This window comes from Kogia breviceps, chromosome 3 (genome assembly GCF_026419965.1).
Source record: "Kogia breviceps isolate mKogBre1 chromosome 3, mKogBre1 haplotype 1, whole genome shotgun sequence".
In the NCBI taxonomy this organism is placed as follows: Eukaryota; Metazoa; Chordata; class Mammalia; order Artiodactyla; family Physeteridae; genus Kogia; species Kogia breviceps.
The window spans coordinates 13,755,183-13,768,082 of record NC_081312.1 but is presented as its reverse complement, the minus strand read 5'-3'; the positions used below and the strand labels follow the sequence as shown (position 1 = coordinate 13,768,082).

The 12,900-nt window shown below is 46.7% G+C and overlaps 1 protein-coding gene across 1 annotated transcript; it reads left to right on the top strand.

The window, feature by feature from the left end:
- The first annotated feature begins 523 nt into the window (after window positions 1-523).
- Window positions 524-11,420, top strand: CALM1 (calmodulin 1). The gene is made up of 6 exons (XM_059059290.2): window positions 524-839; window positions 3,684-3,714; window positions 4,667-4,810; window positions 7,002-7,108; window positions 7,539-7,674; window positions 7,845-11,420. Exons 1-6 carry the CDS (start codon window positions 837-839, stop codon window positions 7,871-7,873), a joined length of 450 nt encoding a protein of 149 aa, XP_058915273.1. The 5' UTR covers window positions 524-836; the 3' UTR covers window positions 7,874-11,420.
- The last annotated feature ends 1,480 nt before the right edge of the window (window positions 11,421-12,900 follow it).

Genomic DNA, 12,900 nt, shown 5'->3' with positions numbered 1-12,900 from the left:
TATTACTTCAAATTTTCAAAAGCAAACGTCTGACCAATTTCTTGTACGAGGCACACTGCCTTTCCCCTTCCAGACCCCTCTCCCCGGCAGCAGGAGAGCGGTCAATTCCTCTGTCCCCAGCTCCCCGCGGCCGCCCCCTACCCTAGGGCCGCCCGCAGCTCCCCAACGGAGGCGGCCAGCTGGGGACGACGAGGCCAGGGGCACCCGGGTGCCCCAGCGGAGCGGTAGGAGACGTGAGGTGTGGGTAGGAGGGGGGGCCCACAGGTGGGGGTGGGGCTGGGGTGAGGGGCCTTGGGCTTCTGAAGCCCAGGGCCGCCCCAAGTCGGGGCTATACTGACGTTCTGTCCTCGCCCCAGCCCCGGTGGGCATCTCCGGGGACTCTTCGCCGCACCTGCCTCGCGACCCTGCGCCTCTCCCCTAAACCTTCACGTGTGGGTCTCCAGTCCCGGCCCGCCGCAGCTGGCGCGCAGGGGCCGGCGGGAGGCCGGGCGCGCCTGGGGGCGGGGCCGAACTGCCAAGGCCCGGCCCTTGCCGCGCAGCTCAGAAAGAGGCGGCTGCGGCTGAGGCGGAGGGATACCGAGCGCCATATATATATTGCGGAGCGCAGGCTCGCACTTCGGCAGTGGTGTTGGGAGTCTCGCGGACGCGTAGCCGTTACTCGCAGTTGGGTGGCGGCGGCGGTGGCGACAGGAGCGGCGGCGGTGGCGGCGTAGCGCTCAGCGCTCACAGCGCCTTAGCAGCAGCAGCAGCAGTAGCAGAGACACCCCTGCGGTCACAGCCCCGGCGCAGGTGCAGCCACCCTTGTTCTCTCTGCTCTTCCTCTCTTCGCTCGCACCATGGTAGGTCGGGAGTGGCAAACGCCGGCGTAGCAGCTGCCGGCCCATGCTTTCTTCCCCAATTTTTAGTTCAGCCTTTTTTTACCTCCTCTTTTTCTTTTCTTTGGTGGTTTTTTTTTTTTTTTTTCTTTTCTGGGTGTTACGCAGCAGGTGCCGTTTAGGATGCATTCCGGATTTGCATCTCGGTTTTCTCGGCCAGGGATCCTCATTTAAATTTTGGTGCGTGTTGGAGCTGGGCTTGGCCGTGGGCTGTCCGCGGGCAGGGGCTCTGGCCCCAGCTGAATCGGAGCCGTCTGCATCCACCCCCCTCCTCCAGTCCGCACCACTGCATCCAGCGCGCCGCACCCGGGCTGCCCGCAGCGCTTCGCCTCTGCCCCGGGGGGCGGGGGAGCCGGGCGGGGCCGGGCACTAGACCCTGGCTCGCAGGCAGCGGGGCGGGCGGGTAGCGGAGAATGAATGGGCCTGAGCGAGCCGGTGGCGCACGTTGCTCCTGCCGGGACGTGGGGGGTGCAGTCAGCCTTCCCCCAACACTGCTGTCCCCGCTGGGCGCTCTCTCCCGGCGCTCTTTCCTCCTCCCTCCCGGGGGGCGCGGCGCGGGCGTGGGCTGGGAAGGAAGGAGCCGGGGAAGGGTGGGGTGGGGGCAGGAAGGCGCGGGGTGGGGGGCGGAGAGGGCGGAAGCGGCGGGCCGGCCGCCCTGCACCCGGGCGGGGCCCTGCGGTGTGGCCGGGGCTCTTGTCTCCCCGGTTCGCCCCCCTACAGCCCCCCACCCTGTGCGGCAGTAAAGGCGTGCGTGAGCCTCGGTACACCAAGAGGTCCCTTCCCGAGGGAGGCGCTCGGCTCGCGCTAATTGGGGCGGGGGAGAGGCGGGGGAGGAGGGAGCTGGCGCGCGGCTCGGTTTCCAGCAGAGACGCAAAGTTTCTGCTCTGGGAGGAGGTGGCGGCGCGACGAGCTCGCCGCCTCGGGGAGCAGAAGAGGGTGGGGGGCGCGGGGCGGACTGGGCCTCCGCCTGCCGCGCAGCAGGGGGTTGGGGCTGGGAGTGGGGGTCTCCCTGGCTTGGGAGGGCGGCGCCCCCTTGAACCCGCCTGCACTCGGGGCCCGCTCCTCTGCCCGGCCCCTCGCCCGGCGTTTTCTCCGCCCCGAGCCACTTCCCAGTCCGAAGGGAGATGCCCTACACGTTTCCGCTTTCTCTGCAGCCTCTAGATTGCCAGATGAGGCTGTGCGCCTCGCTGGGTGTTTTCCATAGCCCCCTTCCTCTCTTGGCGGGCAGGGCTGACATCACCCCACAGCGTTTTCTGGCTTGGCGGGGTGGGGAGGTGGCTCCCGGCAGGTTCAGCGCACCTTCACCCCCAAGGCCAACGCGGTCCGGTGGTCGGGGTGTATTTCTTTGTCGAGGAAGGCTGATGCTCTCCATAACCACTCTATGCGAGAATTTTGCGGCGAGGTGAGACTGTCTCCACGGTGAGGTGACAGCTTCTCCTGCGAGGTGTGGCAGAGCTTCCTGTTGTGCAAGACAGACGTTGCCCTGGCATTACGTAAATCATCGTGTCTCCTTCATTCGGTATAAAGAAGACCAACGTGCTATGTCTGGGTTAGAAAGGAAGGAAGACCCAGTTCTCATTTGAAAACATAAGTGTCTCCCCCAAATCAGTATATTGGAACATCATTCCTATTGTGAAAGTTTTCACTTATGAGTTAGAATAAACTTAATGCCGTCAGCTTTCTATTAGGACTTATTCTGGAACTGGCTTCATTAGGTGTCCTTCATTAATATAAAAATACATATTAGCTCTCCTTGAGATCTCGAATTCCCCTGGCTGGAGGCTTCAGTGTTGCCGAGGCCAAATAATGCAAGTGAGAATTACCTTCGTGGCCGTTACCACCTCTAGTCAAGTATTTCTTTTTTTTCTTTTTTTTTTTTTAAAGTATTTCTATTATGAGCAGCTCTTATGTCATACATAAAGTAGGTAAATATTCTCTAGCAAAGTTAATAGTTCCTCTCCAAAAAAGGGAGGGCACAGTCTCATAATTATTATGTAGTTTCTGTGTACTTCATTTTTGCAGTTTTGTAACAGCTCAGCTGTAGGACAGTTCCATTTTTTCCTGGCTCCTGAATCAGGATAATTTGACCAAGGGCATTTAGCTGTTCTAAATGTTAGGCTTTTAACAAATAACTGCCTAATTTAAATGATTGGAAAGCACTTGTTACATGGAAATGAAGTTGGTAGGATAACCCATTGCTGTATGTTTATTTTTTTCCATTGAATTATCTCATAAAATAGATATAAAAGCCTGTTAATCCAACCCAATGACATTATGTAACGCCAGTTTGGAGATTTGGAGTGCCTGCAGCAATGCGCAAGGTGCACTAAAAGTCTGCTCCTGGACCCAATCCTGGCTTCGGTGATAGCGGCAGCAGGCTGGGTCCCTTCTTGGATGGAAGCGGGGACTGTGGCATCCCTGGTGCAGTAGGTGGCGCTCTTCTTTCTCAGAGCCTGCCCTGCAGCCGACGCAGTGGGCCTTTTGCCACTAGAGGTGCCATTTTTCAAACTGTGAATTGACCCTTCCTTGTTAGACTGCAGAACCTGTATAGCCATAGGCCCAGAGAAGAAAACCTTAAATGAGATGTTGTCACTTCCTTTACCATCCTTTGTTTTTAAAATCGCGTAAAGGGTTCCCTTTATTCTAATTGTTTTATTAAATGACATTGCTGAAGTTTTCAAACAGCTGATTTTTTTTTTGAGATTGATTTTTGAAAGATCACTATTAAAAGTATAATTGGAAAAACCATGTTGACCTCAGTCAAACTCTGGTGGATTGAATTATAACTTTTTTTTTTTTTCTATGTAGGCTGATCAGCTCACCGAAGAACAGATTGCTGGTAAGTTGATGACTTCAGGGAGTTTCAGTAGACCGGAGCTAGGCAGACTCAGTTCTGGTGACTCCTCTGTCCCCTCCCCCTATAGTCTGAGCAGTTTTCTAAGAATTTATTTAAATGAAAACAATAAGCAGAGATATTTAGGTCAAGTGTTACTCCTTGTCAGCATTTTGGAGATAATGAGAAAGGAAGTAGAAGTGAGAATACCCATTTATTATACTCTGGAGTATTTGACTATGCTTCACGGTGTGCCAGGCTTTGTATATAATGAGATTGCATGGAGCCTGCTACTCAAAAATGTAGTTTAGAATTCTTATGCCACAGGTCTTTTAGTAATTCACCATGAAAGCTTGTACTTGCTATTCTAAATGGGAATGGGTGGAAATAAGTGTCAGGACCACTGTAATAATTGGGAAGGGAATGATTTAGTTTAGATTTTAGCTTTTAATATTCCCTGGAGGACTTTTTTGAGATGGTTTCTCTTTAGGAAATCAGGAATGCCTTTGAAATACTCTGAATGCCATGTAGAGAGAACACAGTGGTTACATGGGATTGTACATTTCTGGTAACCACCTCTTCCTGTGGCTGTGAAACAGGGAGTTCTTGTGGCTGTAGAAATTTAACAGGAAGGGACCATAAGGGAACATGTGGACCGATCTTCACTTGTCAGATTGGACCTTGGACTAAATTAAGTGTGTTGAAGCTTAGCCTTCTTTATGTGAGAATATTGTGGCTTTATGGAACTGGTTACCAGGAATGACGTTTGCTCTATGGACTACTGTGTGAAGGCCAGTCCAGCAGAACTGCCGTGATCTTTGTTTCAGCAGATAAAGAGCAGGCAGTTTCTCTTAACTTGCACAACTTGGATGGCTTGCTTTGGCAAGTTAAGGGAAGGGCGTGCTGTGGCTGGGTTGGGTGAAGACATTCATTCTAAAAGGTAAACTTTTGTTTTCAGAATTCAAGGAAGCTTTCTCCCTATTTGACAAAGATGGCGATGGCACCATCACAACAAAGGAACTTGGAACTGTCATGAGGTCACTGGGTCAGAACCCAACAGAAGCCGAATTGCAGGATATGATCAACGAAGTGGACGCTGATGGTAAGGGCTTTAGAACTATGAATGAACGCCAGCATTATGTAATTCAAGTTCAGATGTGTTAAAGATTGTCTTTCAGGTCCCCAGCTCAAGGCAGATGTGCAAAGATTCTTTCTGTGGTTTCCTTACAGCCACTGACAATTAAAATAGAAGATTATGGGCCTGCCTTTCGCCCTGCTCACTGTCGAGAACATTTCCTGTATCGGATCACAGTATTGTTCTTTTCCACTTGCCATGACCTACAGCTCAGTCTTTTATCAACTGGCCCATGAGTCTGCACTGAGTCCTTTAGGGAAAGTAAAAATAAATAGCCGTAGACCTTTTAAAAAAGCTTATTGTCTCTAAGGGGAGAAAAAACCCAAGTGAGGTGGGGGAGGAGCATTCTCAGATATTAACATATGGAAGTGGGTACCATGTGAGCTGTCAGTGTGTTTATTGAAGAGAATTTTGAGGATCATTGAGGCTTGGAGGTGGAGTGCATGAGGATTGTAAGGAGTAGGTTTGTAGAAGCTGGTAGAAGGATGTGGAGCCAGAAGGGACAAGCAGTAATGCCTCTGGCAGTTGGTCACCATTTGGTCGTTCATTCCTCTGGACTGCAGAACAGTGGACAGTAGACCTTTTATTGGGCACTTCTATCAGTAAGTCGTTTTTGATCACTCCCACCACAAAGAAAACACGTTTTTTGGAATTAATATCAATTAAATTAATAATTTTAATTTATTTAATAAACTTAAGTAAATCAATCAAATCTACAAACATTGTAGAACATAAGTAAATTTTGAAAAGACGAGGTAGGAATAAATAATTTGGATCTAGACTACTTTCTTGGTGATTGGCATGATAGTAGCCATTTAAAAATATGGTATCATAAGGTGATAAAATGGAATTACACTTGTCTGGTCATATACATTTAGAAGCAGGGGTTTTGGGTCAGCTCTTTAACAATGGTTTTAGCCCATTTGAACTACTTCTAAAGACTGTTTTCATCCTTCGTAATTTGGAAAAAGGTTTTTCATAGTTCTGTCTCGTTTGACTGCTAAGGGTGATCAGCCATCTGGGAACATGGGGTGGCTCTCTCATGTTTTGTGTAAGCCCTGGGGAAACTGTGCTTGGGGACTGACAAAGTGTATTAGGCCCTCGGGTTTTATGGAACAAGGTGGGGAAAGTTGTCTCAAGCTATAGAATCTGGTACTCGCAATGAATAAATATGATGCCTAAGGACATCACTGTGTGGCTGTAAGAGAGCATTTCAAATAATTTTGTCTTCCATGAATGTCAATAATGCTTAAAAATTTTGGAGGCTAAATAGATTCGAAGGAATCTCTGAATTATTGTTTTGATTTAAAGGTACTGTTGAAAATGAGTGACTTAACGTAAGGCTTTTTTCTTCTAATTTAATTTTTGTTTCTGTTTAGTTCAAGTTACACTGTTGATCTGGTGACTTGTCTGTGGTGCGTTCATCGAGCTGTTGGTTTTAAAGGAGGAGTTGTTTGGAATACTGGCCATAGAACAGATTCTTCTGACAAAGTTTCCTGAATGTTAATAGTCTGAACTGAGAAAGCACTTTTGAGCCTTGCCCTTAATGGGAAATAAAGATACTGAGTTGGGGAGAAAACGATTAGGTGACTTACCCCATAATGTGGCTAAGAAATGCCTTCTGGAGAAGACTTTCCAACACTTTATGGTCCCTGGGATAACAAAGTCAACTTTTTTCCTGCTCATAATCCTTTTCTTTCCCAAAAACATTGTGTACTCCTGGCAGCCCAATCATGGACCTTCACCTGCATCGCTAGTGCAGACAGAGCTAGATCCGAGTGATCTCCCTAACTCGGGGGAAGGCAAACTCAAGTGCCTTCCTTGGGAGTAGAAAGATTCAGCTTGCACTGCTATGGGCTTTTTTTTCTCTTGAACTGTACAAAACCTTCAGTGGCCAAGAATCTGTATGTGCAGTTTCCTTTGCGTCATTAAATGCTATCCTGGGCACTGATCACTGGTTTGAATTATGTGAATCACATGAAATTGCCCTGTGAAGTATTTGAATAGTTTAAACCTAAGATGGCTCAACATAATGAAACAATTTACCAGTTTGTCCTAGCAAATGCTTACTATTCTATAAAGTGGTTCTAAAACTATCACTCCAGGGTAGCGTTACTGGAGCACTTATTTTACATGAGCTTTTGTTTTTTTATTTGAGGTAATGGCACCATTGATTTCCCAGAATTTTTGACTATGATGGCTAGAAAAATGAAAGATACAGACAGTGAAGAAGAAATCCGCGAGGCATTCCGAGTCTTTGACAAGGTAACCCTGCGTCTGCATTGCAGACTGAAACTTAAATATGGCTTTCTGGCTGTCATTTCTAAAAGCTTTAATGTTCTGTTGTAGTTAGAACACTTACCTAACTGCCTGAGCCTCTGTAATCTCATTTTCAGATATCCTGACTCATTGTAGTAACCTTATCAGATGAGAGGAAACATAATAAATAGTAGAGAAATTTTGAACCAAGTTTCTTGATTGTGACTTTCAATTTCTGTTTGCTTTTCAAAAGCCCCTGCAGTGTCTGCATTGGCTGACTGCATGTGTTTAGTAGGTAGAGGTGGGAACTGGAGATGGAGAATTGTCGACATACACGCAGTTGGCAGTAACTTGAGGGGCTTAATTAAGTCAAAGGCCTACTTGCCCACCGAACCACTGTGAGTCCCTACCAGTAACAGTTGCTGAATGTTCACAGGATGGCAATGGTTACATCAGTGCTGCAGAACTACGTCACGTCATGACAAACTTAGGAGAAAAACTAACAGATGAAGAAGTAGATGAAATGATCAGAGAAGCAGATATTGATGGAGATGGACAAGTCAACTACGAAGGTAACACACCAAGTTTCTTTAGCTTAGTTTTTAAGTTTTCCCTTTAGGATATATAAACAAGTTAACTACTTGAACTAGATTTTTTTTTTTCTTTATGCAGAGTAGAGATGTTATGTTCATTAAAGCTGCTTTTGAAGATAACCGAAAGTTATGATTATTTGTCTTTTCAGAATTCGTACAGATGATGACTGCAAAATGAAGACCTACTTTCAACTCCTTTTTCCCCCCTCTAGAAGAATCAAATTGATCTTTTACTTACCTCTTGCAAAAAAAAAAAAAAAAAATTCATTTACTCATTCTGTTTCTATATAGCAAAACTGAATGTCAAGAGTACCTTCTGTCCACACACACAAAAAATCTGCATGTATTGATTGGTGGTCCTGTCCCCTAAAGATCAAGCTACATCAGTTTTCCGATATAAATACTTGTCCTACCTTAATGATAAGGAAGCACTTAGTGGACACCTGGCAGGTCCGTCCGCTCGTGGTTAATACACTGTTTGGGCTGGCCAGTTTTTCATGCATGCAGCTTGACAGTTGAGCACAGTCAGGCGTTTGTATTAAAAATGAAAAACAAAAAAAACAAATTCAAAGCCTACTCAAAGGGGTTCTAGTTCAATTTGTTACCATAAATTGTCATAGCTGGTTTACTGAAGACAGACACTTAATTTTGGTTTACCTCAGGATGCTGTGGAAGATGAACTGTCCAGGCATAGCCCCGCTAGCAGGATGGCCCTCTTGTAACTTCCCCATGCCCCTACCTGTCGTGACCGTGACACACCCTGGTGGCATGCCCACGTGTGTTGGTTTAGCATTGTCTGCATTGTGCTAGAGCGGAATGGGTGTCAGGCTATCACCATTCATACAAATTTTTAAAAACAAACCTTTATTAAGGGAGCATCTTTGGACTCTCTGTTTTTAAAACCTTCTGAACCATGACTTGGAGCCAGCAGAGTAGGCTGTGGCTGTGGACTTCAGCACAACCATCAACATTGCTGTTCAAGAAATTACAATTTACGTCCATTCCAAGTTGTAAATGCTAGTTGTTTTTTTTTTTTTTTTCCAATAAAAAGACCATTAACTTAAAGTGGTGTTAAATGCTTTGTAAAGCTGAGATCTAAACGGGGACAAGGCAGTTGGAGGGGAGGCAAATGTACCTTTAAATGCCCGCAGCCCAGCATTGGGTTTCCCTCCCTCCCTCCTGAAATCCCAGCACCAACTGCTGAGCCTGAGACCTTGCCTAAAACCAAGCAGATACCGATTGCTTCATCTTATTTATGGACATGTAGGTCTACTTGTATTTTCACTGGGGGGGAGGGGGGAGAGTGAATTATGGTAACTTAATGATCATTCAGGCAGTAGAGCTCTTAATGAAGGAAAAAAACCACTTTCTCTCAAGCATGTATTTAGGGGTTCTTATCAATTGTGCTGCTGATTACCTGTTTTATGTAACTACTTGAGACCATCTGTGCGAAAGACATGATTTAGTGTGTCTGTAATTCAATCCTCGCTGTGTGTGGTAGAAGCAGTCACTTTTCTAAGCCAGGCTTTTCATGCCTAAAAGACACTACCAGTCACTTTTTGATTCACAGTTTTTAATTTATGATTATACTTACTTTAGACTCCTTTTCCTTTTTTTTTTTTTTTTTAAGGTTGACTTGACTTTGCTTCCCCACCCCCCAAGTAGAAGTAATGCTAGCTCCCAACTTGAAAGTAAAACTCCCAGCCCAGAGGGGATTCTGTGTTTCTTTATAAACCTGTAACCAAAACTCAGAGATGCTGGTACTGGTTTTTTGCAGTGGGATTGGTTTGCTTAAAAGCTCCCTAAAAGGCGTTTGGATTTAGTGCAGACCTCTTTTCGAAGTGAAGGCTGGATGTGCATTTTTCAGGGTGTTAACTTGGTTGTACCTTATTAGCAAGGAGATTTGGGTTTTGAGTGTTTCTGTGAGAAGTTTTAATTTGCCAGGGAACAGCGGCAGGCTGCTAGTGAGGCAGTGAGAAGCTCTTGGCAGCCAAATGGGTGCATTCGGGCTGTTTTATAGAGACCCTCAGCTTCTCCCCCTCCTACTCCTTGTCTCTCTGGCATTTTGCAGCTCTTTAGTTTTCCCGCCAGAGGGGTGGGTCAGAGCAGTGGAGAGGAGCCTGCCTATCTGCCTTTGCTGCTGGTCCTTAGACCGGGTGGTTGGAAGATGTCATGAGCTGGGCTTGGCTTTCACAACACCTTGAATCTGGAAGGAACATCTCAGAATACCTCGGGAGTTTTCTTCTGGTGAGATAGGACTGGGGTTTCTCCTTTGAGTAAGTTAATAACCTGGATGTTTCTTGCAGGGAGGTCAAGTAGCCTGACTGTTGACCCACTCTCAGGCCTGTGGCCGATGACCTCCTGGTAGTTTAAAAAAGGGTTGAGGGCGATTTGGCTTGTTTTTCAGAAACTTTGCCTTCTATCTTACCCTTTCACCAAGTTTTTTTTCCAGAAGCTGGGTGGACTCCATGTTAGTGGTCCCACAGTCTTTCCTAGAAGACTCCCCTTGAAACCAGATTCTTGAATGGCCAGGCTCCTGTACGGGAACCAGAAACCTTTCCCCCAGGGGATGCTGAGTTCCACTTTGGTGCAGAGAGTCCACTGTAGCCTTTCTCTCTGGCCTTTGAGGGGGCTGACCAGCCCAGGGGTTGGGTGTTTGCAGTCTGCAGGGGTTTGTGAGAGGAAATAGCTGGCTGAGGTGGCAGTACTGTGAAAGTTGGTCAGCACCTTCCTGTAAACTCTTGCCCCTACTTCTAACTGCTCTATAAATATATATATATATATAAAGTGACTAGTTTAACTGGCCTCCCGCTGGAGCCTGAGACTTGCCATAAAAAACCGGTGAGTCCTTGGCATATACTTTTCATAGTTTTGTTCTCCATCTGTTTGGGGTAGGTGTCAAGCAAGGCAAATGTATCTTGATATTTCAGATGGACTTTTGATGTACTGTTGCCAAGGAAGTTTTTTTTCTGATTTTTTGACAAACGAATTTTTGCACACTTTAAATTGGTGTCTTTTGGCAACTTAAAACACATTGAAAATTAGCTACTGTACATATTTTTATATTCTCTTTATAAATGCATGTCTGACTGTACTTGTAATCATATTGTAACACGTGGCTGCCCAGTAGGCCTCGTGCTGCTGTGGCCCCATCGGAGTAGCAGCATATTAGCAGCCCCTCAGCATACTGGGAACTTCTTCCTAAACAAAGAATGTAAATTTGGTCAAGTCTGCCCTTGGTTCATTCAGTTATTTTTAACATTTGAATTAATTATTGTATATCCTAAATACATCTATCCTTTTGGCAGTGACTAGATTCCACGAATGTGTCTTAATCTATCCCTTCAGCTGGCGGTTACTATTATCTTTTTTGATCCCTTGAAGTTACCCTGTAGGAGACAGAAATTCTTTGCTGTCTGTATTCCTCAGAGTGAGAAGGTAGTGGCATGGGTGGAGTGTGTGTTCTTTCTCCAAATCTATTATAATGTTCATTAAACATGTCTGTAGCAAAGATGGTGGTAGTTCTTTTGTTGCGGAAGTCACCCTTCACCGTGGCGATTTGCGAAGGAGATGTCCTTGAACGTTTCTGTAAATCGTGAGATGGACTGTTTGGAGATTTAACCACCTCTCTGATGGGGGACCAACTCTATGGAAATTGTAAATAAGTTCTATTTATAAACCTGGCAATGTATTCAATAAACATTTCTGCAGCCTTTCATCTCTAACTGCGAACTCTGTAGGTTTTTAGCTTGCAATGCTTTCCATTCCTTTTGCTCAATGAACAGGCTACACCTGCCCTCAGATGTGATTCCACCTGGGCCCTAGCGTGGTAGGGGAGGGACCAGAAGAAGCACCACAGACACATCCCACTATGGCCTTACCCTGGTTTTAAAGTTTAGGTGTCAATAGCTGACATTTTAACGCAATCTCTTGGCATATTAATGTATCTGTGTTTGCCTTATGTGGAAAATTCACAGGGTAAAAAGATTCATTCCTCTTTAACTTCAAGGTTAATCCAAGTCTCTTTAGGAATTGTGTGAAGAAGTACACCTTAAGCATTAGATGAGAATTTAGATACTAGATGGGAATTCAACATTACATAAGCACATGCCTCTGCCCATGTCCAGAGCAGGGCAGTGGAGGCTACAGCTTCCATGCAGAACCTTGGAGTTGAAACCTTGCCTGTAATCAGTGCCGTCCCAGACCCTGGTTTCTAGACAAGGTTCTTTAGCAGGAAAGGCCATCTCCTGGCTGCCACCTGTGTTTCCAGAAGGCTCTTCCCCAGGCTGCCTTGCGCATTTCCTTTCCCACCCTGCACAGAAGCACAAGAGAGCTGAGAAGAACGGGAATGATCACAGGGTAAGCCCCTGCTTTGGCCAGAGGGCTCGAGACGCAGCTCCAGGGAACATTTAGCTTCTGTTTGCAGCCAGCCCCTCGTCTACAAGGATGGGGACACCACGGTGGGGACAGAGCCCTCTGCTGAGACTTTAGGCCCGGCTCCTAGTTTGGCTTCTGTCCTGTAGCCATGGACAGGTTCTTTACCTCTCTACACCTCAGTTGAAATCAGATTATTGGATGAGGTACATTCTACCTGTGGCTTTCTAGGATTCTGACCAACCCAGCTGGGCGTCACTTGGTGTTTAAATTGAAATTGCAGCCTAAAGGGTGGGAGGCAAAAGAGTGTAGGCGTGCTGTACACTTGGAGATGACAAATGGGGTTTTTAAAGTCTCAGTAGCTCCCTGTTGGGGGTGGAGCAGAGAGTAAGCTTGCTCTTAACACTGATGTAATACTGGAACGGGGGTCCAAGAAACTGATCATTAAGTGACTTCCATCCTCCTGGCAGCACAGAACTAGGAAGCTACCATTCACTGCCTGCAGGAGATTCAGTCCAAGTGACGTCATCTAGTTTTTCAGCAGTTTTGGTTCAGGAAGAAAAACACATGCACACATTTCCGATTTGAGCTGAACTTCCCAGGGCACCGAGGGCTGCAGCATCCAGTGACTCATGATGCCTTAGAAGGAAATCAGACTTAAAGTTTTTTTATAGCTTTTGCTGCTGCTTCTCTCCCACTGCCCTCAGCCCTCTGCCAGGGCGTGGGAGGGGTTCACTCGTGCTCTGGAACCCACGGGAAAGCTGACGGGAGCCCGAGGAACTGCCGGCTCTCCCATCTCACGTCTCCATCGACAATCCCGGAACTTGGGTT